The sequence below is a fragment of the Lissotriton vulgaris genome, chromosome 3_1 (assembly GCF_964263255.1).
Source record: "Lissotriton vulgaris chromosome 3_1, aLisVul1.2, whole genome shotgun sequence".
Lineage (NCBI taxonomy): Eukaryota > Metazoa > Chordata > Amphibia > Caudata > Salamandridae > Lissotriton > Lissotriton vulgaris.
In genome coordinates, this window is record NC_141689.1 from 856,888,727 (window position 1) to 856,911,065 (window position 22,339).

At 42.9% G+C, this 22,339-nt stretch overlaps 1 protein-coding gene across 2 annotated transcripts in view; it reads left to right on the plus strand.

Annotated features, from left to right (window-relative positions):
- Positions 1-19,769, plus strand: part of PRXL2C (peroxiredoxin like 2C) — a 57,108-nt gene extending 37,339 nt beyond the window's left edge. Inside the window, exon 6 of one of the 2 annotated variants that reach the window (XM_086961159.1) lies at positions 17,019-19,769. In XM_086961159.1, the coding sequence (XP_086817285.1) occupies positions 17,019-17,146 (128 nt within the window). In that variant the 3' untranslated portion in view covers positions 17,147-19,769. The remainder of the gene's footprint in view (positions 1-17,018) is intronic. The other variant, XM_086961160.1, reaches the window with a different exon arrangement.
- The last annotated feature ends 2,570 nt before the right edge of the window (positions 19,770-22,339 follow it).

Here is a 22,339-nt window from a genome sequence, read left to right on the forward strand (position 1 = left end):
AAGTAAATGAAATCTTGTCATATTAAAATGAATTGTCATGTATATCATTAGAGACATTCTCTTCTGTAGATTTGGAAGATGCATAACTACCCTTTAAAATGTTTGTTGAATTGTTGTTTTAAAAAAAAAACTTTCTTTATGCTTACATTTCCTCGGTGTCGTACATACATATCAGTTTGTAATACAGTAATGGAAATATCAGTAGTTCTTAAAAGAGACATCACATAATTATCTGATGTTCTACAGTATATCCCAGTGAGTTCAAGTAAACCTGTAATGGAAAGTGCCATGGTATTCCGCAGCGCTAATGTGTCATCAAGCTGACTGTAAGTGACTTTTACTGTGCGCACCCTATTTCCCATTATTGGAAGCTTATCAAGGTACTCTAAGAAGTACCAAGTGTATGGATTTTCTGTTTTTATCTTCACCAATCACTTGCTCTTTCCTTTTTGAACTCATCACTTTTTAAAGTGTTCTCCATTTTCGTTGATTTATGCTCAGAGACCTATACATTTGGGTCTCTTTGTTTTTTGATTTGTCTACTTGCATCCTTTTTCCTTGACTCATTTCCACCAAATGTATAGAGATACATTGGTAAAAATTAGTTACTCAAATGTTTGGCTGTGGGTTCTTGTTATCTGTTCCCAGAGGAGATCCCCTTTGATGGGGTTCTTGCTCTTTAGAGGCTTGTATACCATTGTATGGTTATTGGTTGACCTTGCCATCACAGATGCCTCCACTGATCTTTAACTTGGATGTGAAACCAGCTGTACATGGCTCATTAGTAGTAATCCACTGACCAAATTTGCTCATTAATCCCTGTTATCATTCATCTCTGTGGAAACAATTAGTGCTCCATGTGCTCTTCTGTAGCTGATCCTAACAAATACGTTTCTTTGTCACTTTAATGGTAACTAATGGCTCATGTACCATATCATTCAGGTGTCGCACAACATTATCTTTTCTTTTATATTTCAGTCATTCAGTTTAAAACTAATTGTTATGAGGATTTTTATAGTGCTTAATCACCCATGAGGGAATCCTGGTGCTCCACAGGTGTGTGGTGCCTGACCTTACTCGAAAAGCTAGGTCTTCAGCTCAGGGCCGGATTTAGCGCTGATGGCGCCAGGTACGACAATCACTTTTGGCACCCCCACATCCCATGACCACCTCCTCGGATTCTCTCTGTACCACCTGCAATAGTGCCCCTCATCTCTCCTATCATAAGATATTGCTAAAAACAGCCCCCTCCTTAGATCACAGCGCCCCCCACAACAGGTCAGCGCCCAGTGTGGCCGCAACAGTCGCACTGCATCAAAGCCGGCCCGCTTAAGCTTCTTGCACAATTTAAGAAGTGATGAGAAGGTTCTAATGTGGTGTGGGAAGTCGTTCTATGTTTAAGGGGTGATTTATGAGAATTAAGACTCTATAACCCTGAAAGATTCACCATGACAGTGGCTGTTCACCACCCTCCATATATATACCTGTACTCCAAGATGGCCGCCATGTTTCCAGCCTCCTCCAGCCCATCAACGGCAGAAACACATGTAACCTTGCCGTCACGACCGTAGGCGCCCAGCCACGCCCCGCCCCTCCCACCATTCGACTCTTACAAGTACTGCTAACTGGCAAACAGAACACTCCACGAGCCAGGGAGAGGTTGGGTAGGTCAATAAACCTCTTCTGCACGTCGTAACTGTAAGTACGGACCATCCGCTGTGCCCGCATCCTTTTGCTTTGTTTCTGCCTCTCTAGCAATGCATAACATTTACTTTTTTAACAGATCGCGACGGTGGTCACCTCTGCCGTACCTCATGGGATTATACACCCATAACGATTAGGTGAGCTGTCCTCCCTAACCATAATCGGCACAGTTTGACCACTGATGTTTTGCCATCAATGCATACTATGCCTAGCCTGAATCAACACTTTTTTAAACTACCACAGTCCTTTCTGACCATTTGAACTACATAGCGAGCTCATAACGCACACTACAAATTGCTTAGAGTGCCACACGTTGATGTACTCACTATAATGGCTTGGCATAACTAGAGCACCTCTGTTGCTTAGAAGTTTATTTGTTTGTTTGTCCACCACTCCCCTGATAACTTTCATTTTCACGCTCATTTAGTATTATTGGATACTCTGTGGGTGTGTCTATGATAATGTAGCCTTGGGCCCTTCAACCGGGGGCCTGCACTTCACATACGTACAACGTGACTATATGTGATAACTCACACTAACTACTTGTTCCTCTTCTCCTTTCGTATTTTGTCGTTACCGATAGTACCACTTCACGGATCCATTGAGTTGTACTAAGATATTTTTTGAGACCACAACATAATCCATCCTCCCCCCCCCCCCCATTTCACTGCCACTAGGTCCTGAAGAAGAGCGCAGGATCTCCTCCCGAGACCACAGCACAGCGCGAAACATGTCGACCCTATCCAAGTCTATAAAAGACTTAGCTTCTGAAGGCCATTACCGCCCTCGAGCAGCACACAACCTTTAGGTTTTTTATTGATGACAGAGGGTCTTTACATTAAAATCAATTTGCCTTACCCCCGCTAGTCACCTTTTAACATCTACACTTCACTTACCATTGCACGCTGACCCGCACACTCCTTACGGCTAGATTCCTAAAAGGATCACCGATAAAGTAACCCCTTGGGCATTGCAGCGCCTGCGCAACAAGGAGCACCACCCCATGATGAAGCATGACATCCTTCAGGGTGTGTGAATGCATCAAGTAAAGGTCCCCCCGACTTTCCCATAGAAACTACCAATCCTTCCCCGTTTCTCTCTAGTCTTACTTCTTTCTTAGGAACTGTGTCTCTCTATAGTGACGTGATTTATGAGGAACTATGACCTCCTGCCCTGCTTTTGTATATGCATGGTACTTGTGCAAGTGAAACTTCGCCTGAGCTCAGATGCCTAGTGGGTTGGTGGAACTCTACATATCTTTTCAGGTAGGTGGTACGTATGTTGTGTGTTGCTTTTTATATGTGGGTAAGGAGCTTGTATGAGTGCGCTAACGTACAGGGGGTCAATATAACGGGGACCAGTCTGGCAGCTGCATTCTGGATTGTTTAAAATCTTTTTATGAGTTGGTTGGTAATTCCTGCCTAGAGGGTGTTCCCGTTGTCCAATCTGCTGGTGACGAGGGCTAGGGTAACTTTTTTCCTGGTGTTTTAGGTAGCCATTAAAAAAAATCAGCAACCTTAGGGTGTGGAAGCAGGCTGCAGCGACATTATTGATCTGGTCAGACATGTCCAGCTTGCCACCCGGTGGAGTCCCTCGGCAAGGAATCTTCTGAAGATCACTACTTTGGTCAGGTCTGTGTTGAGTTTGAGGCAGTTGGACTTCATCCAGGTGGCCACTTTGATAATGCACAAGTTGAAGTTGTTTCTGGTGTTGGGTGTTCTTTCTGAGAGAGACAGTGTCAATTGTGTGCCATCTGCATAGGTAAATATGTTGATGTTGTGTACGCAGATGATGTCTGCTAGCAGTGTCATGTTGATGTTGAAGAGGGTCGGGCTGAGCCAAGAATTCTGCCGGACTCCGCAAATGAGTTTCCAGACTTATTTAAAGTATTGTGTCATGTTGACTGTTTTCTTCTGGTAAGAAATGTGCACATCTATGAGGGCGGGTTCTTGGATGCCAGCCTCATGAAGTCGTCTGATCAGGATGGAATGGGAGACTGCGTCGAAGGCTGCAGAGAGGTCAGGAAAGATGAAGAATGCGGTTCCTCTTCTGTCGTGGATCATCCATATGTCAGCTGTTGCTGCAATGAGGGATGTCTCTGTACTGTGGTATGACCTAAAACCTGATTGTATGCCGTCGAGGAACTGGTAGTTGGGGAGTTGGTCAGCGAGGCACCTATTGATGGCTTTTTCTAGGATTTTGGCATTGTATGGTAGGAGGAGGATTGGTCGGTAGTTTCTGAGTATGGCTGGGTCTACAGATCAATCAATCAATCAATCACAGGCATTTATATAGCGCACTACTTACCCGGAGGGTCTCTGGGGGGGGGGGGGAGTGCTGCTACTGCTCGAATAGCCAGGTCTTGAGCTTCTTCCTGAAGGAGAGGTGGTCTTGGGTCAGGCGCAGGTCGGTCGGTAGGGAGTTCCAGGTCTTGGCGGCCAGGTAGGAGAAGGACCTCCCAGAGAGCTTCTTCAGGAGGGCCTTGATGGCTGCGAGTTTCCAGACTTCCTGGAAAGTTGCTGTGTCGATGGAAGTGGTGAGGATGGGGGTGAGGGTTTTGCTGATAGGGGTTGAACCTTTATCAAAGGCGTGGTGGTGGCTAGGGCCAGGCGGGGTTCTGGAGTGGATTGTCGGTGTGATAGGGCCCAGCTTGTCAGGGTGATGCCTATGTTCGATTCTGGCAAACTTATCGCAAAATCGATGGGTCCGGTTGAGGGTTGAAATTGATGTAGGGGGTTGTGATTTTGTTGCAGAAGAATTCTGATAGGTTGTTACACAGTTCTTGGGAAGGGATAATTTCTGATGGTTGCTGCTGATGTGGTGAAGTCCTTGATGATACTAGAAATCTCATTGCTTCGGTTGGAGCTGTTGTCAAAACGCTCGGCTAGAGCCTTCCTTTTGATTTCTCAGATTTGCTGGTGATTGCATCTCTGGATGGATTAGAATGCCTTTTTTGTCCGATTCTCTCTGGCTCGCTCTGCCCTTTGGTCATTCTGATTCAGGCACTCAATAAACCAGAATCCTTTTAAAAATGTCAGGCTGTTTGTCTGGGACACGATATTTTGCGTAAAGGGGTACCAATGTCATGCAGGAGAATTGTACTACACTTGTAAATCCAGAACAAGGCTTAGCATTGTTTGATGAAGACTTGAGTGCTTGGGACAAAGAGGAGAAATGGTGAAAGGGTGCCTAGTCTTGGGAGGCAAGCCATTAGTTCCTTCCTACCAGGTAGTCAACATTCAACAAAGGCAAATTGGTGAGCCAATCACAATGACTTGTGGAGAGTTAAACATGTGAAACCTGCGATCATGACCCAGGCATCACAGATGGTGAAACTTAGGTGTAAGCAGGATGGAATTCCAAGTAGCTCTTAAGGTTGGAAGACAAGAAGAAAAGAGATGTTCATTATATACAAAGTTCCTAGTTCTTTGGAAGAGCGAACGGAATACAATGAAGAAACATTGGGGGGGTTAGCCTTGACCACACTACAGAAAGTATAACATAAATGTAAGTGTTGCAAAATCTGTAGCTACAGTAGGAGTAATGCAATGAAATGAAATCTTAAAAAGTGCACTGTTACCCAAAAGGTGTCCCAGTGCTATGACAAAGGTTAAACACAGATATATAAAGTGTAGAGCCAGATCTACAAAGCTTTTCTGAAGGAAAGTAAGGATGTGGAGGCCCTGATGGACAAGGACAAGTAGTTCCATAACATAGCAGTCGGGACAGAGACTATATGAAATCTGGGCACTTGCAGAATAAGAGAATGATCTGATCCTAAAGCCTGTGTCAGACCGTAGCTTCTAAATAACATGGATTGAGTGAATGAAAACCTCTACATATCAAATAAGGAGGTTTAATTATAGTTATTTCCTGAATCTATAGCCAGTGCAGAGAATCCAGTGTAGTAGATTAAGAGGAATCCGGTGGTCTCTAAAGGGCCATATTTCTGCTGTATTTTGAATGCACTGGCGCAGAGCTATTATACCAACAGAAGTGCCCAAAAACAGAGTCACGATAATCCAGGAGGCTTAAAATAGTTGCCTGTATTATTAAAGTTCATAGTATAGTAGAGAATATCTAGATAGTAGAGAAGGCAAGATTTTCTGCAGCAGTCTTGTGACGGTGAAACACGATGCCGAAAGCTGATAAGCCTAAACATGAGCGAGAGGTTAGATTCCAAAAAGTCCCTAAGTACAGGTTATACTGGTACAGGGGCAGTGTCTAATCGAGACATCTAGCCACTGATTCTTTACTTTAGAATCCTCCCCAGGCACGGGACTGGATCTGGAAGTTTGTTCCCATAGCACATCCACGCTTCGGTAGAGGGCATTGTGCGACTCCGTATCAATATGGTCCACCGGATGTGATGTTGACAGAGTCCATATGACTCCCTTGCCAACGTGCCGACATCAGTTCCTTCTTTTCTGAGCTTCCAAAGTGGATCCGGAGCTGTTAGGGGGCCGTTTTTACACCTATATCCACGTTTTACGAAGGAACAGTGTGCTTTTTGCAGTCTTCAGGGTTTAAACCCTGTTGATCTTGTAACAGACAGCTGTCGATCACAGATCTTCATACCATCTGTTTGTGGTGCCTTGGAGAACATTATGACTCCAAAGAGTGTGGTTCCTGTCAGAGGCTTCGGCTGGATCTGTTGAGAGAGCATCATATGAAACTACTTGCGGCGTGATTATCTGAGGCACCATGGCGTTGTCAGTCCTCGCCGAAGTCCAGAGACTTCTGGTCGAGGAGCTGTTTGGGTGAGGGGCCGCCTCCATTGACGTTGAGGAAGGCCCCGAAGTGCAAACGCTCAGCACGTAAGTCTGTCTCTGACGACTTCTGCCAACCTTCGGTTGCGGAGCATTCACTGGACTCCACCCCATGACTCCCTAAATATCCTGGAGCTGGGGCCCAAATGAAGGTATATTACTTTTGCCTGCATAAGGTTTTTGGGCCTCACTCTCCCTATGGTGCGCAGTTTGCCCCAAGGCGATAGGAGGTGCCCTAACTGAATCAATAACAACAAACAAGTGGATTGAGGGTCCTAGGGAATATTTAACGACCACACAGTTACTACCCCCTAAACATAATATACACTACAAAAAGAATAACTGTGCGTCTACAATGAATCTATGTGTGTCAAGATGACTTAATGTGTACTCTAAGTGTGTTAGTAGAGCACACAACAGGATACCACACTGTGTGGGAAGATATCCATCAGTTACTCTTCCTTTGCCGCCCTTTCATCATTTGAACCACTTCCCAAAGTGGAGAATCTTTGTTGTTGCCACCTCACTTAGTGTTGGATGGGAATGGCTAGTTCTATAGGATAAGGGGCAAAAGGAACTAGTGTTAGTAACTGGAAGCAGTGCATGAAAAAATTGTGGAAAAGAAAAAGTGCTCTATTAAAATTGGAGAGTGAACGCAAAGCTATTTTATTCTGGTGCCGTCCACTTCCAAAGTGAAAAACAATTCAGTGCTGAAGAGCCAGTCGGTTCACCTAATAGCTACTGGCCAGATGTAATGGTCGACCTGTTTCTGCGGTTATTTAAAGATCCACAAGGTATCTCCCGCTTCTTCAGGACCTGTGTATTTGCTACTGCTTGGAAAAGAAATATAACAAAACTGATACAGATATCACCTGCTCAATCCTGGTAGTCCTCCTCCAATGCAAGAGGAACGTGCTTCTCCTCACCTGGCAACAGCTCAGGAAGATAGTGCACTGCTCTGCCCGTCGGTACACCTTGCAGCCATCTGGGCTGTATGGGGAGGCCTTGCATTGGAGGAGGACTACCAGGATTGAACAGGTGATATCTGTATCAGTTTTGTTATATTTCTTTTCTAGCTTGCGTGCAGGAGAGCAGAGTTTTCCCCCGCCGAGAGGAGACTGGAAGAAGTGGTCCCAGACCCGGTCCCATCCGCGGGATGAGGCTGAAACAGAGTCCTGCCCCCAGAGCTGGTGAGTGGGGGGGGGGCTCGAGGAGACACCGGGTTGGTGCAAGTCGAGGCACATTTCTGGTGCCTGAGCTGGCCTGCCAGAGAGCGGGCTGCTCCTACGATGGGGGCATTGTTGATTTTGAGGGCCCCAGAGCGGGGCTCCAAAGCGCTTTTTTCGCTACTGCTGTGCGCAATGGTGGTGCCCGAACAGTCCCGCTGTTGCGGGCCGCTCCAACGATCGGGCCATTCCTGATAGTGTCCCAGTGGGGGTTAGAAAGGCACAATGGTGCCAGGCCCCTGTACTTTACCCCCAGCTGCCCCGCCTGATAGAGGGCAGCTGCAACGTTTTGCGCAGATTTGTGTAGAAGTCCCTGAGTGGGACAGGAGAGGGTAAAGTGGTGCCAGGCCTTCTTAGCATCACAGGTTCACAGCAATTAGCGTCAGCTGTAACGTTTAGGTCATCAGTTCTTTTGAGGGCATTTTTGTATGAGATGGGAATAAGATGCACTCCTCTGCCCCAGCACAATTGCGCACTTGTGAACTCTGCTGCATTGGCAGCCGCCCTGACATTTTGGACATTGGGCATTTGAGCCCTCTGAGAAGGCCAGTTGGCCAGGGGGACTGTGAGGTCAATAGGGCGCCAGGCCCTACTGTGATTTATGTGGTGCGGAGGAAATGTGATTCATGCCCTGTAATTTATGTACCAGGATTTATGCATAATGTGTTTACGTGTGAGGTTATTGTCTAATGCGTTTAGACTTATGAGGTTATTGCATAATGTGTTTATGCTTGTGAGATTGGCGCATAATGTATTCAACGCCTAATGTGATGCTGCTTACATAATATGATTTATGTTACAGGAGATGATGCCGATGACAGTATTTTGCCAGTAGTTACTGGTTGTGTTCTATATTTATTATTAGTTCTACATTTACTATTTGTGCTTGTGATGGTTCTGACAGTGGCCCAGTTGGCCCTGTCAGGTGTATGTAATCCCTTGTAGATACCAAGGTGGCACAATATATATTAGGTGAATACTATTCTAATGTGTTGTGAGAATACAAAGGCTAGTTTTGATATAACCTAGTGTGGAGTTTCTTTTGTGGTGTGCCTAGTCTGCTGCTGCTGTGTGTGCGTGTTGCGCAAACGCTTTACACATTGCCTCTGGGATAAGCCTGACTGCTCGTGTCAAGCTACCAAGGGGGTGAGCAGGTGTTATCTTTGGCGTGTAACTCCCTTGTCCTGACTAGAGTGGTGGTCTCTGTCTGGCTTTGGCGCAAGCCTTAGCCAACCAGAGATCCCATTTCTAACACCTGGTTTATAATTATTCTCTCTGAGTCTACGTTTCAAATGAGGTCAGCAGCAGTCAGTCTTCTCTAAAGCAAGATGCAGAAATATACTGTAGGCACCTTCTATGAAAAGTGCCAAGTGACTATTTGGAAATGTCTGTAGTGCCATTGGAGCCAGTATATTACTCACCAGCACATAGCCAGCTCAACTCCCATGTTGAACCACAATTTCATTGCCATAGTTAACAAAAAAGAAAATTAAGGGCCTGATTTAGAGTTCGGCGGCAGGTTTCTCCGTCACAAATGTGATGTATTTCTTGTTGCTGTATTCCAAGTGCCATTAGATATAATGCACTTGTAATACTGCGGACGGGATATCTTTCACATTTGTGACGGAGTGACCCATCTGCCGAACTCTAAATCAAGCCCTTAGTCACTGCAAGCAACTGGCCAGGTCACTAAACACCATGATGGTATATATATATATATATATATATATATATATATATATAGATGGCTCCACCTACTCTTGATGCAACTCTCTCTTAGGGCACAGTACGAAAAGCTCCAGGGGTGTGTATTTTTCAAGAAGGCGGTGACAAAATGCTTATAGCAAAACCAAGGATCAGGCACATCTGATACCTTTTCCCCTTGTGTGCCATCATTTCTGTGAATTAAGTATTACAAACTTGAGGCACCAGACATAGAGTTAAGGAGGTTGTGTGCTTCACACCCCAACACTTCATCATGCTAAATGGGAGATGGATTGAAATTCTTTAGGTCAAAATAGCTGTAGAAACAAATTTAAAGTCATGAGAAATTAAATAGGGACTGACCAATAGTTTGTGGTGATTGTATTGTTACTGGGTGACGAAGTGGCCGACATATTTGGATCTAAGTACTGCATGTAAAATAATTGTCAAGGTCTTCGCTAAAATACTCGCTAATCGATTAGCACCATATATCCCGAAAATAGTAAACCCTCAGCAGCATGGATTTGTCATAGGCAGAGACACCACAGCTCACATAAATACAGCTATTACTGCTTTTGATATAGCCGAGACGGAGTCCATCCCACTCAGCATGATCTTACTAGACGCCGAGAAGGCTTTTGACCGAGTGGGATGAGACTACCTCTGGTCAGCTCTGTCTTTCATGGGATTCGGGGACCCCTTCGTTAGCTGGACAAGAGCACTATATGATAGACCCACGGCGAGTATCAGTTACGCTGGGCTAACTTCTTCGGTATTCCCCATCTCTCGTGGCACTCGGCAGGGGTGTCCTTTATCACCACTGCTCTTCGCCCTATAAATGGAGCCCTTTTTATCTGCCCTCCAGCTCCAATCGCGTATCATACCGTTTAGATATGGCCCTCTTTCATTGAAAATTACCGTATATGCGGATGATATTGCCATATATTCTACGGATGTATCCCAGGCACTAGAGGGTATCAATATCGAAGCCAGCAGATTCTGTGCTGTTTCAGGATACAAACTAAATATCAATAAAACACAAATAGTTGTGAACCACAAACCACAAGGAATTATTACTGGTATATGTAAGGTTGCTAATTATCTGGGGGTTAAAATCTTGTCTAAAATCTGCGACATCATTCCCGTAAACTACGATGCTCTATTAAAATCTACCGCTTCGTCACTGAAGAAATGGCATAAACTTCCAATAAACATCATAAGTAGAATCAACTTGATCAAAATGAAAGTGCTTCCTAAATTATTGTACTTATTTCGTTCTGTACCTTTAGCACCGCAAAACTCTTTTTTTAAGAAGTTAGATGGTTTATTTAGCAGTTTTATTTGGGGTTATAAAAAGGTTCGTAGATCCTTGACGCTACTAAAAGGGACAGTAGAGGCAGAGGGACTTAATTTCCCAGACTTTAAATTATATTTTTGGTCCACTTTTATAGGCCAGCTGCGCTCCTTGCTGAATTCTGATACTCAATTTTTTTACCATATCCTTATGCTCAACTCAGACTCCAGAATGTTTTTGTTAAGATTAAACGACCCAAACTATTACAAAAGGGTCAAATTTAAGACTGCCAGAGATTCTGCAAAAATCTGGTTCAATATCTTGACTTTTTGCCACACTTCTTTTTATCATCCCAGACTACAATTGTGGGGAAATCCGGGTCTCCCTGGGACTTTTAACGATGGCAGGGCTAATAAATGGTCCACTCATGGAATTAAAACTTTGGGGGATCTTTACGGGTCTGAAGGTTTCCTAGATTTTGGGGCACTTAAAAATGTATTTAAACTTACCAACTCAATGAAGTTTCAATATATCCAAATCCACTACTTTTTAATACGTAAGATGAAAATCTCAGAACCTTCAGACTCTGATATTTGGGATTGCTTTTACTCACTGACGACCAAGTCTTTAATAAGTAAAAGTTATAAATGCTTAAACACCTATAAGACAGGCGACTGCTCTAAACTAGTGGAGAAATGGAGCTTGAAGATGGGGCGCAATGTAACCTCTAACCAGATCGCTCACTCTCTTTCCAATCTGAACAATCTTGTACGCTCGTCAAGTTTAAGGCTATAACAGTTCAAAACCACCTGTTTGCTTTATTATACTCCCGAAGTAATTTCTAAATGGTCTTTAAATGCTGCCTATAGCGATCGTACTAAGTGCCCCAAGTGCGACCTAGATGGGGCTGACCTAGAACATATGTTTTTTTCTTGCCCTTTGTTAACCCCTTCAGTGCTGGTGACAAAGCCAGCTCGTCATGGGCGTTACCTGCGCTGCACGCATGACGAGCTGGCTTTGTCACTTAACGCGCGATTTTCGAATTTTCAGCGCGCAGCGGGAAAACCGCTAGCGCGCATGCGGTTAAAGGAGTTTTGGTCAGCATTAGACAAGATATTGAAAATGAAACTGAGCAAACCACCATCACTGTCGGCTCCTCTGATATTATTAGATATTCACCCCTTTTCCTCTTCTGAGCAGAACCTAGTTACTATACTAATGTCTTGCGCAAAATTAACTATAGCTCGAATATGGATCTCCCCTAAACCTCCTCACGTTTTGGAATGGTGGTCGTTGGTCAATGAAATACATTCTATGGAAGCTGCCCTGACCAAGTTTAGAGGGGTACAGTCGTTAAGGAAATTTGAAAAGATATGGGGAATTTTTTTTATAAAATGTTAAATTAAATTTATCCCAACGATATTAGTTAAATTCTGTCAGATTGCTAGCTCTGCTCCACTGCCATTGTCATTGATTCCCCTTTATGTCGTTCTCGCTGTCTACGAACCGATTCGTACATTCTACCATTATTTTGCCAATGCTTTCCTCCCTCTGAATGTTCTGTATCTGTATTTTGTCTCCATTGCCGTGTTGTCAATAAAATTTTTCAAAAATAAAATGTGTTTAATGATAAATAAACCTACTTTAATTGCAGGTTGTGAACATCTGTTCTCTGAATCAAGACAATTGTATTCCTTCTTTCCACCAGTTAAATAGTTACTAATGTCATCCTGAACTTGTTCTATCTGTTTCAGTGAATTTAATTTGCAGGCAACTAATATAAATGTTGTAAAAAATGTATATCCAGTATGCGTCATGAGATAATGCAGTATTAGTTTATAAAAAAGTAGAGGTATTGTTCAGGGGTTAACAGTATGTTTGTCAGCTTGTGGGTAATAACTAGAGTAGGCACATTATTGAAACCTTGTAACTTTAATTGTTTGTATTTTTTACTAGCACTTGCTCGCCCGGATTGCTGCTTCCCCAAACCAGTATTGGCAAAGCAAGTAGGCGTGGCATTAATATGCTGACGTAGACACTCACAAATGTTTGCATGTGTTAGCACAGTAAATCACACCAAATGTTGATGCTAATAAAAGAGAAAGTAGCTTGAGTGATCCCCTGCAATTCAATAACAAGTCAAACAAGAGAGCATGTGATCATCTCAAACCTCACAGAACATTCAATTCCATTCTGTGATAGCCAACATAACTATTGCAAGATGTGTCTGAGTTTGGAAGGACTTTAAATCTCCTAGACCCTGCTGTATAACATTAATGAAAATGTGTGGGTTTCTAGCTGGAGCACAGTTTGCACATACCGCTGTACTGAAAGCCGTTATTAGAAGTCCCTCTTGAGTCCAACGTAAGTCCTTGAAACGTCAGATACAGTACCACAGCCATAACTAGATTTCATCTTGAGTCAGACAGTAGTTGTTCAACAGACTTTGACAAAGGTGCAGTACCTCCAGCCTTTACTAAATGTTCTTCCTAAATCAGACTCAAGTATCTGCTGTACCAGACTGCAGTGGCTTAGGCCTGGAGGTCCCATAGGAATATTCAGGTAGCCCCCAAGTGGCTACACCAGTTTGGCTGCTGCTTGTGCTTGGCAGGCGGCAGTGCATCTGAAAAGCGCCAGAGCCTCCTTTTTCATAGACTTAGAGATGAGAAAGCAAAGAAGCAGAGCAGACCCTGTTACCAGTAATAAAGCCAGCAATTTGCTAGAGTCTGTAAAAAGTTCAAATAAAAAATTGTTCCTGTTTTTATTGCACCTGGTGCACATGTCAGTGATTGTTGAATTCTGTCCTGGCAATGAGGCAGTTCGGCATCCATGTTTGTCCCTGTGAGTACTCCAAGTCTGCTGGTTGTCATAGTTTGCTGTTTCTGCAATAATGTTATCTTAGGAGGATGGAATTGTTCTTTATACAGTCAAAGTGGCTGCTGCTTCGCTCAATTTAGTGTATGGAAACTCATGGTGTCAAAAATGCCACCAACATTGTCCATGCAGCTGAAGATGCTGTTGGAGTGGGCATGCCTCCTCCTTTAAACACAGGTGAATCGTGAAGTCTGGCCCCAAGATGAGCTCAGTGGGTGAGGCACTTCCAAATCTACATTTCTCCGTTGGCACCTCAGATGAAAGGGCACCTGTGTTCTCTAACTCCCACGACATTGCCTTTGGACTCTTTGGGTGACATTGGCACTTGTACAGAATTAAAGTAGACTTTGTCAAAATATGTTCAGCTCATAGCTGCATGTGAATCCTCCAGATCAAGGTAAAGACTCTTTCGGGAGCATAAGCAACTTAAAGACAGTGTGACCCTAGCTTGTGCACTTCTCTCGGCACATGGTTTGGCTGAAGCAATGAATAAACAACATACTGTTATGTTATGTTATAGTAAGTTTATATAGCGCACGGCTACTCTAAAAGAGTGTCCCGGCGCTTTCCACAGGCAGCTCAGTGTAAAACAACATAACAAGGAAAACAAGGAAAAACGGATACCAGAAAAAGAAAAAGGCCCTACAGAAAGAACTAGAGATTAAAAAGCCAAGTCTTCAGGCTCTTCCTGAACTGAAGCAGATTGGAGGTGCTGCGTAGCGCCAGTGGAAGCGAATTCCACAACTGGGGTGCCTTGAAGCTGAAAGAGCGCCCCCCAGTGCGGGCCTTCTTCACACGCGGAACCACAGCAGTGACTGTGGATGGCTGTAGTGATTGTCCTCTTGAATCGAACACTAGTGCACATAAGCATCAAGAGGAGACTGGCCCTGCTGTGGATAGCGTCTCTTCCCCATGCTTGAAACTACCCACCACTTCAAGAGAAATACAATGCATCTAACAGAAAAGGATATATCTATGTTTACCATTCCAGATCAGCCTAGGGTTCCTGTGAAAACCATGTCCTTCGCAAAGGAGAACAAAACGGATCCTTCATGGAAATCACAATACCAAGTGAGATAATTAACTGAAATTGGATCTGGCAGCAGCTCTCCTACACATTGAGTGCATACGCCACCCTGAATTGTGAAAATATTCTTTAGCCACAAGAGTCTTGGTACTGGCGATGATGACATCAGAGAACCGGTATAGGACATTGACATTGACGGTATAAATGATCTTGTTTTCGTTACTGCAGGAGCCAGCATCAATTTGATGATAGGCACTACATTTGACAAGTTACAAAATATCTTCTTCCTTACCCCAGTATTCAGAAGTGTGCCTTTGGCTTGCACAAGTTGTTTTCAAATCACATTATCTCATGATGTCAGACAAGGTGAATTTAAAGAATTGTGATTGCAATTGAGGCAGATATAGGCAGCATTCAGAGTTTTCATTGGGCAGTTTAACTCGACCTGCTGCAGGTAGTATGCCAATTAATTGTACAAACTTAGGGCCCGATGTAGGTAAATCCCATTTACCGATTTTGAAATACCGAATCTTACCGATTCGGTATTTCAAAATCGGTAAATGGGATGTAGGTCCCAACATCTGGATTCGTTACCGAATCCTTAACAATTCTTTAATTACCGATTCGGTAAATACCGAATCGGTAATGCCCATTCATTCCTATGGGCTTTGAAGCCCATAGGAATGATTAGGCATTACCGATTCGGTATTTACCGAATCGGTAATTAAAGAATTCACAAGGGTGCAGGGGGTGTCACTTTGACACCCTCTAGCACCCCCAAAACGGGCATGTGTGCAATGTGGCACACAGACATGCCCTAAGGGCACGTCTGTCTGTCACATGGCACATGTGTACATGCACAGATGTGCATGTACACAGGAATCGGTATTTTACCATGGATTTGTGTTCCATGGTAAAATACTGATTCTGTAAGCCATGTGCAATAGGTAAATTTTCTACCTACATTGCTTTTTCGGTAATTTTACCGAATCGGTATCATTACCGAATCGGTAATTATTTTACCGATTCGGTACATATTACCGAATCGGTAAATATACCGATTCGGTAATGATACCGATTCGGTAAAATTACAGAAAATGTGCCCCTACATCTCGGTAGCCCTTTACCGATCGGAAACGGCCGAAAATCGGTATTTTCGGCCGATTCGGATCGGTAAAGGGCTACCTACATCGGGCCCTTAGACATCTGAGTGTTCCAGCGGCAGCACACCGTTTCCTGAACTCTTCCCTGGGATGGGTACACTCAAAAGAAATCCGACTCGCCTGTACATAAATGAAAATGTCATGCCAGTAACTTAGTATTTCAGAGGGGAGATCTTTCAACATCTAAAAGTAAGTTCAGGCTGCGATCCATCGCCATCTTTCATAGGACATCCTTGATCCCATCAGGGGTCCGACCTTATAGTTTTCCCTTTTGTTCCACATTGTAAAAACAAGTATGGCAATTACTTTACTTCATTCTGTGTCAGTTCTCTTTATCATCACATTTCAAAAACCTTTAAAATACATCAGTTCATGGTATGCACTGCACAAAGACCTATGTTTTAATAAAATAATGCTCCACCCTCTTCGGTGTCGATCACAGTCTCACCTAACCAGAATTCGCATACTGTCAGGCTGAAAAAGTCTCTTGCTAGAGATGTTTACTTGGAAAGTCGTTCATGATTGTTACTGACCGTCTTGCGCTCTTCACCATCTTTGGATAACTGAAAGTGAAAATGCTGCCACAGATCAAAAGGTGTGGTCTTCACTTGCAGTAATGTTGTTTCTAAATAATGCGTAGACCTAGAAATGAATAAAACGTTGCTGCTCTGTCATCCACTTTCCATTACCCGACTGTTCTCCAGATCCATCCATTGCTCAGGAGTACCTGTGGTTCCTGGTCCAACAGGCGTGCCTGGTAGCGCTCAACAAGAGCTTCCTTCGATTTCAGTGCTAGGTTAAATTGTGGTTTATTCCTGTCTGTGTCACAAACAATAATACTTTTAAAAATTGTTTTGTATAACTGGAAGGCTTTATCATTAAAAAACATCACTAGTAAAATAGTCGTCTCATGGAATGTTCTTGAATTAAAACATTTTATTGCAAGTATATGACAGCCAAGTGGCAGCATATTTTCTATTTGTCATTATTTTTGTGGCATATGTTTGCATTTTTTTTTAATTCAGATTTGCACCAGCCTGCCAAGACCTGACCCATTGGCTTTGCCAGCATTGGTTTAAAAAATTTATTTTTTTTAACAAAATCACACGTTCGCTATCTTCTAAGAGATAAAAGTATTTGACTTTCATGGTCTATTTGAAATGTATGATGTGTTTTTTCATTGTAAAAGTTCCAAATGTGTAGTTATATCAGTACAAAATATTTCATAATTAAATTGTAATTTTCTCTTTCTTCTAGGAACCAACATGCACTTCATGCACCTGGATAGCAACAGGTTGGACCACATGCCAATAAACTCCCTTTTGGATCAGGCTGGAGTTCAAAATGTGGATTTCAAGCCCAGACCTCGGATAATAGATGTGTGACTTGACACTGAATCCTGGCTTGGCAGACATTGTGTGTGATTTTAGATGGCGTGTTTACTGCATTCTACATCAACGAGAGCCCAGAGTCCACACAGAGCAAGACTGAGATGTTATTTTATGTTATCGAGTACAAAGACACAGAGAAATCTGAAAATATATATCCACTATTTATTTTCTTAAATTGAGACGTTATTTATAACTTTTGCCCTAAGTGCTGACTGTTGGGGAGGGACTCTACAATCGAGGACACTGCCTTTTCAAGAACTCTGTAGTGCATAGGTGACTCCTCGCTCTTCATCTCATTCTTGTGAGTGAGGTTTAGTGGTATTGTTGGGCAGTCTCTTGTCTTGTTTACTTTGACAGTCAGAATGGTTTGATTGTGTTCCCTTTCTCAGGGGCATGGCCCCAGCTGGTGGGGTTGGACTGTGCCTTGTGGTGGGGGTCATGCTTCGCTACCATACATTTGTTTCCTGTCTTCATTGGCACAAATCACCTGAAAAACTACCCAACACACCCAGAACAGTTGCCAGTGCTTCAGACTGAATCAAACCTTCCCATCCATAACGTTTGATTGCTTATTCAGTAGAATGTTTTTTCTTTCTGACGTGAATCCCAAAAAAAAACTTTTCTTACTTCATCCGTTATTAACTATTTCCTCTTCATCATCACTGAAGAGGTAAATCATCCCCAAAGAATGTTGTTTAGCCTGCAAAGTCACTTTTTTCTCTTTTCCCAGATTCTTGCCCGTCAGCTGTGCTCTTATGCTAGGGGAGGAGCTGACCAAGAACAAACATATTGTTTTTCTTTCTCTCTTATTAAGGTCCATTAGTACTTTTGTGTGCAGGTAAGTGGTACTACTTTTGATATTGTCCCTTTTGTCTTCTCCACAGATGGAATGTATTTCAGACTGCAGACATGGCTACTGGACTGCTGGGTCTGCACTGTGGAGGCTTGTGCTATGAGCAGTCACTTGGGTCAAACACCCTTGGCAGCTGTGGGCTGTGCCTTATGTGACTGTGCTGGGCTAACTTGGGCATACTTGCAGCATATTTATCCTTTTTACTGGGCAAGACTCTTTTACATTGCTAGTCTAATGGGATTTTGCATGCTGGTTATCCGCGTGAAGCTGGTCGCGCTGCCATTTCTGAGTTTTTAGACACAGCGATTTGTAACCATACTGCCTTCAAACGGAGGAAGAGGTTCTACTTGTCCCAGTTGGTGCCTACTTTTAAAAAAAAATTATAGAGGGAAAACATTCACCCAAAGCCTATCATTTCTTCCCAGCATCCCTTTGGGACTCTCATAATCTGATTGGGGAAAGAAAGCATAGGTCCAAGAAGAGGCATTCTGTGATGAGGGAAGTAATACTCTCCTCCGGTTAGAATGCTGTTCTCCTTCTTCCCAATAGGTTGTTGGGTAACTTCTGCTCCAATGACTGCAAATCAGTTGCAGTGCTTCATTAAACCTACTGTGCAGTTTGTGGTGAACCTGTAGCTGCAGACACCCAGGGCTTGACGGGAAAGGAGATGCCTGTCTATTGGGGTGATAACGTGGATGGGAACGTTGATATGTTTAGTATGTACATGAAAAAGTACTGGTTGGGGTATTGGCCCATATTCAATATAATTTGTGGCTATAGGAAGTTCAACAGCCATCCTCTGCAGCTCTGCTGATGGATGATGACTTCAACAGGTACAAGCCGATTCATTGCTGCCAAGTTTTCTGGTATCATACGTACCATATTTCCATGTTTTGAGTGTGCTTATTTGTGGCAATTTTAAGTAAATATATTTAAAGTGTGTTGATTCTTAAATGCTAGTGCTGTAAAAAAACAATTTTGAAAGATATCTTTTCATATGTTTCTTCATTTTCATTTGTACTATTTATAGGGGAGGTTGATAATGGAATATTGATTTGTATAGATACCGAACCTTAAATTGAGCTTTATGAAGAGTCCATTAAAATATAAATCTGCAGGTTCCTACATTTTAGATATAAGGTTTGCACACGAAGTATAACCCTCATTGTCCGTAAATAGTAATCTATGTGACCTCTATTTACTGAATCAAATAATTTCTTTTCTTCAATTGAAAGAGACTAATGTTCAAGGTAAGCTGACACTCTGCATTCTTTTATGTTTCTATTGAGTGCAAGGACCATGTGCGTGCCTTGAAAATGTTACAGAACAACAGATAAACCACACCTCTTGATCCCTGTTGAAAATGTTCCTAATTACTTCATATATTTTAAGATTTGTGTGGATAAGGAGCAAAGTGAAGTTGCCTCATTAGATGGGCTGCATTTTAAGGGTTCAACAACTTGAAGGACAGTGTGAGCTTTTGTAGAGATATTTACTTTCATTTTTCACATACCCCATGATTGAGACTAGTATCACCATGAGGCTCGAATGGAAAATATGCTAGTTTTGCGTAGCAGTGTTCGCCTCCCACTCACCCATTCAGATACCTTTTAACTCAGAAATGTACAATATTTGGAGATCCTATAAAATGAAATTAATTTTTGCTTGTTTAGAGTAGAATGGGGAGAATTACTTTTTCGGGTCTTCTACTTGGCAAGGTATTTTGGTTTCCTTATAATAAACTAAGTTGTATATATACTTCTATGGGGTGTCCGCTAGCACTTTTCATTAATTGGTCTGTTGTGTCATTCAAATTTTTTCTTCTGCCTACTAGAGCATAGGAAATGGTCAGCCCAGTTCAGCTGTTGACTAATTTCATTATGTGTGATGCCATTCTGCTCTTTAGAAGGAACACATCCACATAAATTGTAATCAGCTTCACTGATAGGGGCTACTAAGGCAATGTGAGCGTTCTGAGACACAAAAAAAGATTTTTGGTTTTCTGCATTTTTTTTATATTGGTAGGGGCCCTGCAACTCCTCCAGTCGTAACAAAATTAAACCAGCATTAACAAAGCCAAAAGGCTGGCAGCCAATTCCACACCTATTGGTTTTACCAACGCTTACTTACTATTTGGTTAAGCATGTCTCCATTAATACAGTGCTAACACTTTCACCCAGTGATGCTTGGACAGAGTAAGGGCTTCAGTACTGAGGAGGTTGAAGAACTTTTGTGACCCCACATTTGTCCTGTTCCCATGGGGAGCAGGGTCAAGGCTGATTTGCATATGGCTGGATCTAAACTGGAATGGCATTGTGTGCAAAAATAACTATGGATTTAGGCCCAGATCTCTGTATTGGGGTGAATGTTTGACATTGTTTCAGCATTCCATCCTTCAGTTGTTCTTTTCACATTCGTCCAGGCATACTTTTCTTCAAACTGTGCACTACTTTAAAGGAGGATTGTTGAACAGTTTCCACCTTTTGCATCCACTCTACGCTTATATAAATCTTCTGACTATCATATATCTATGTAGTACATACGTACGTAGCAGAAGGGTAGGGTGTAAGCAAAGTGCCAAATAGCTCATAATGACTCTTGCCTTCCTCAGTAACAGTAACAAAATGCATAGTTCCACCTCTGCTTCTGCATGTAAGGTTCATGTCATTGTGCTTTGCAACGTGTTTGTCTTAAAAAAGGTATGTATCGAAAACCAGGATGAAATGGGTAACAATTATGCAGTAAGGTAAAGTCACATTCTAGTAGTCTGGTGGCTATTAGTAGAATTGTTTCCCTGTGCGGTCTCATTGTAGCATAGCGAGGCAGTAGACTAAGTGGTAATATTTTGGCATTTGACCTCGTATTTTTGCTCTAAAGAATATGTTATTGGCCAAATTTACTTTTGCTGGCATGAGGGATGCTGGGTGGGTGTGTGCGACCTCGGTGCCCTCTAATAAGCCCAAATGAACAGCTCAGTGCTTCTGAGACCAAAGGTAATTCTTACTCTGTTAGCTCTCTCTTCTTCCTAATCGGATGGGGATTACCTGGGCTGCAGCAGGACCTGAAAGTATCTTTACATTTTGATTTGAGAATAACCTCCACCCCTGGGTCACTACGGTCACCACTCAGTGCCTGGTTTTTGCACCAACCAGGCAGGACTCTGAACAATGCATCTCTGGTGATTTCGCCATTTTTTGGAGGTTTTGTACTTTCTTTCAAGGGGCAGATGCATGTTTATAATTGGCAGAAAGAAACATTTCGCCACCCTAAGCTAAGCAATTCAGGCCTTCAGGTCAGCACATTAAGAGTCCGCAATGTAGAACTGGCTCTCTACTAGGAGCAACCGTAGACACTCTTACCTTTATTAACCAGATCCCCCAAGACCCCTCAGCTGTAATAGCTCACTCAACCCAAAAATTGGCTTAGTGGATAATTGCTACTCTTTTTCCTGCGCACAGTTGACAAAATTGTTCCCACAAACAATATTGTTGGCGTTCACATAGGAAAATACCCTATGTATAATATTTTATAATTATGATCAAGTATTTATTTTTCAGAGGAATCTTACTAATGGCATGCATTTGTTTTCTTCGTAGGGTCAGTACTAAGCAGCCTAGTCTACATAGTGCCCCCCACGTGAACTAGTCAGCTTCTTGTTTGAATGCTGTCCATGGTTCAGAGCATCTGCACTGCTTTTGCTGGTGCAGGACACACAGTGACAAGAGAGGCAGCTCCTCACTGGAAACTTGCACTGAGTCTCCCTTAACTTACTTTTGATGTGTGGTAATAGTTTGCCTCACTCCACAGCCAGTCCTTATCAGACTAGTGCGGCTGGGAAATCTGTTGGAGTCCCACAAACCGTGTTTAAAACCTAGGGTACTTAACTCTCTTGGACAACGCACATTTTCATTTTGTATTACTATCGCTCTGTAAAAAACATGCACGTTTACTTTGACCAATCCTTGCAATCAGTATCTGTTGAAAAAAATGTGCCGCCCTAATTCATGTGAGTGACATAGGGACCAAAGTGGACCTAGTTTTATTTATCTATTGAAAAAGGTGCATTGGTGAGAGATGGATTTCACCCTATAGCGTCTTCAACGCGCTATTCTTCAAGTTAATAAGGATCTTGTTTCTGTGTCAGTGTAGTCAGTCTCTGAGACATCCCTAGGAACCACACAGATCAGGACACTGTTGCTGGGCGTTGGGTTTTTTTCAGCCAAGAAGCTGAGGGGTAGAAGCTCACACATGCCATGTGCGGGTGGATCCAATGGTTTCACAACTCGGTGAACAAAATTACTGACTGGCCGGTTTTGTCTGCATACAGCTGAGCT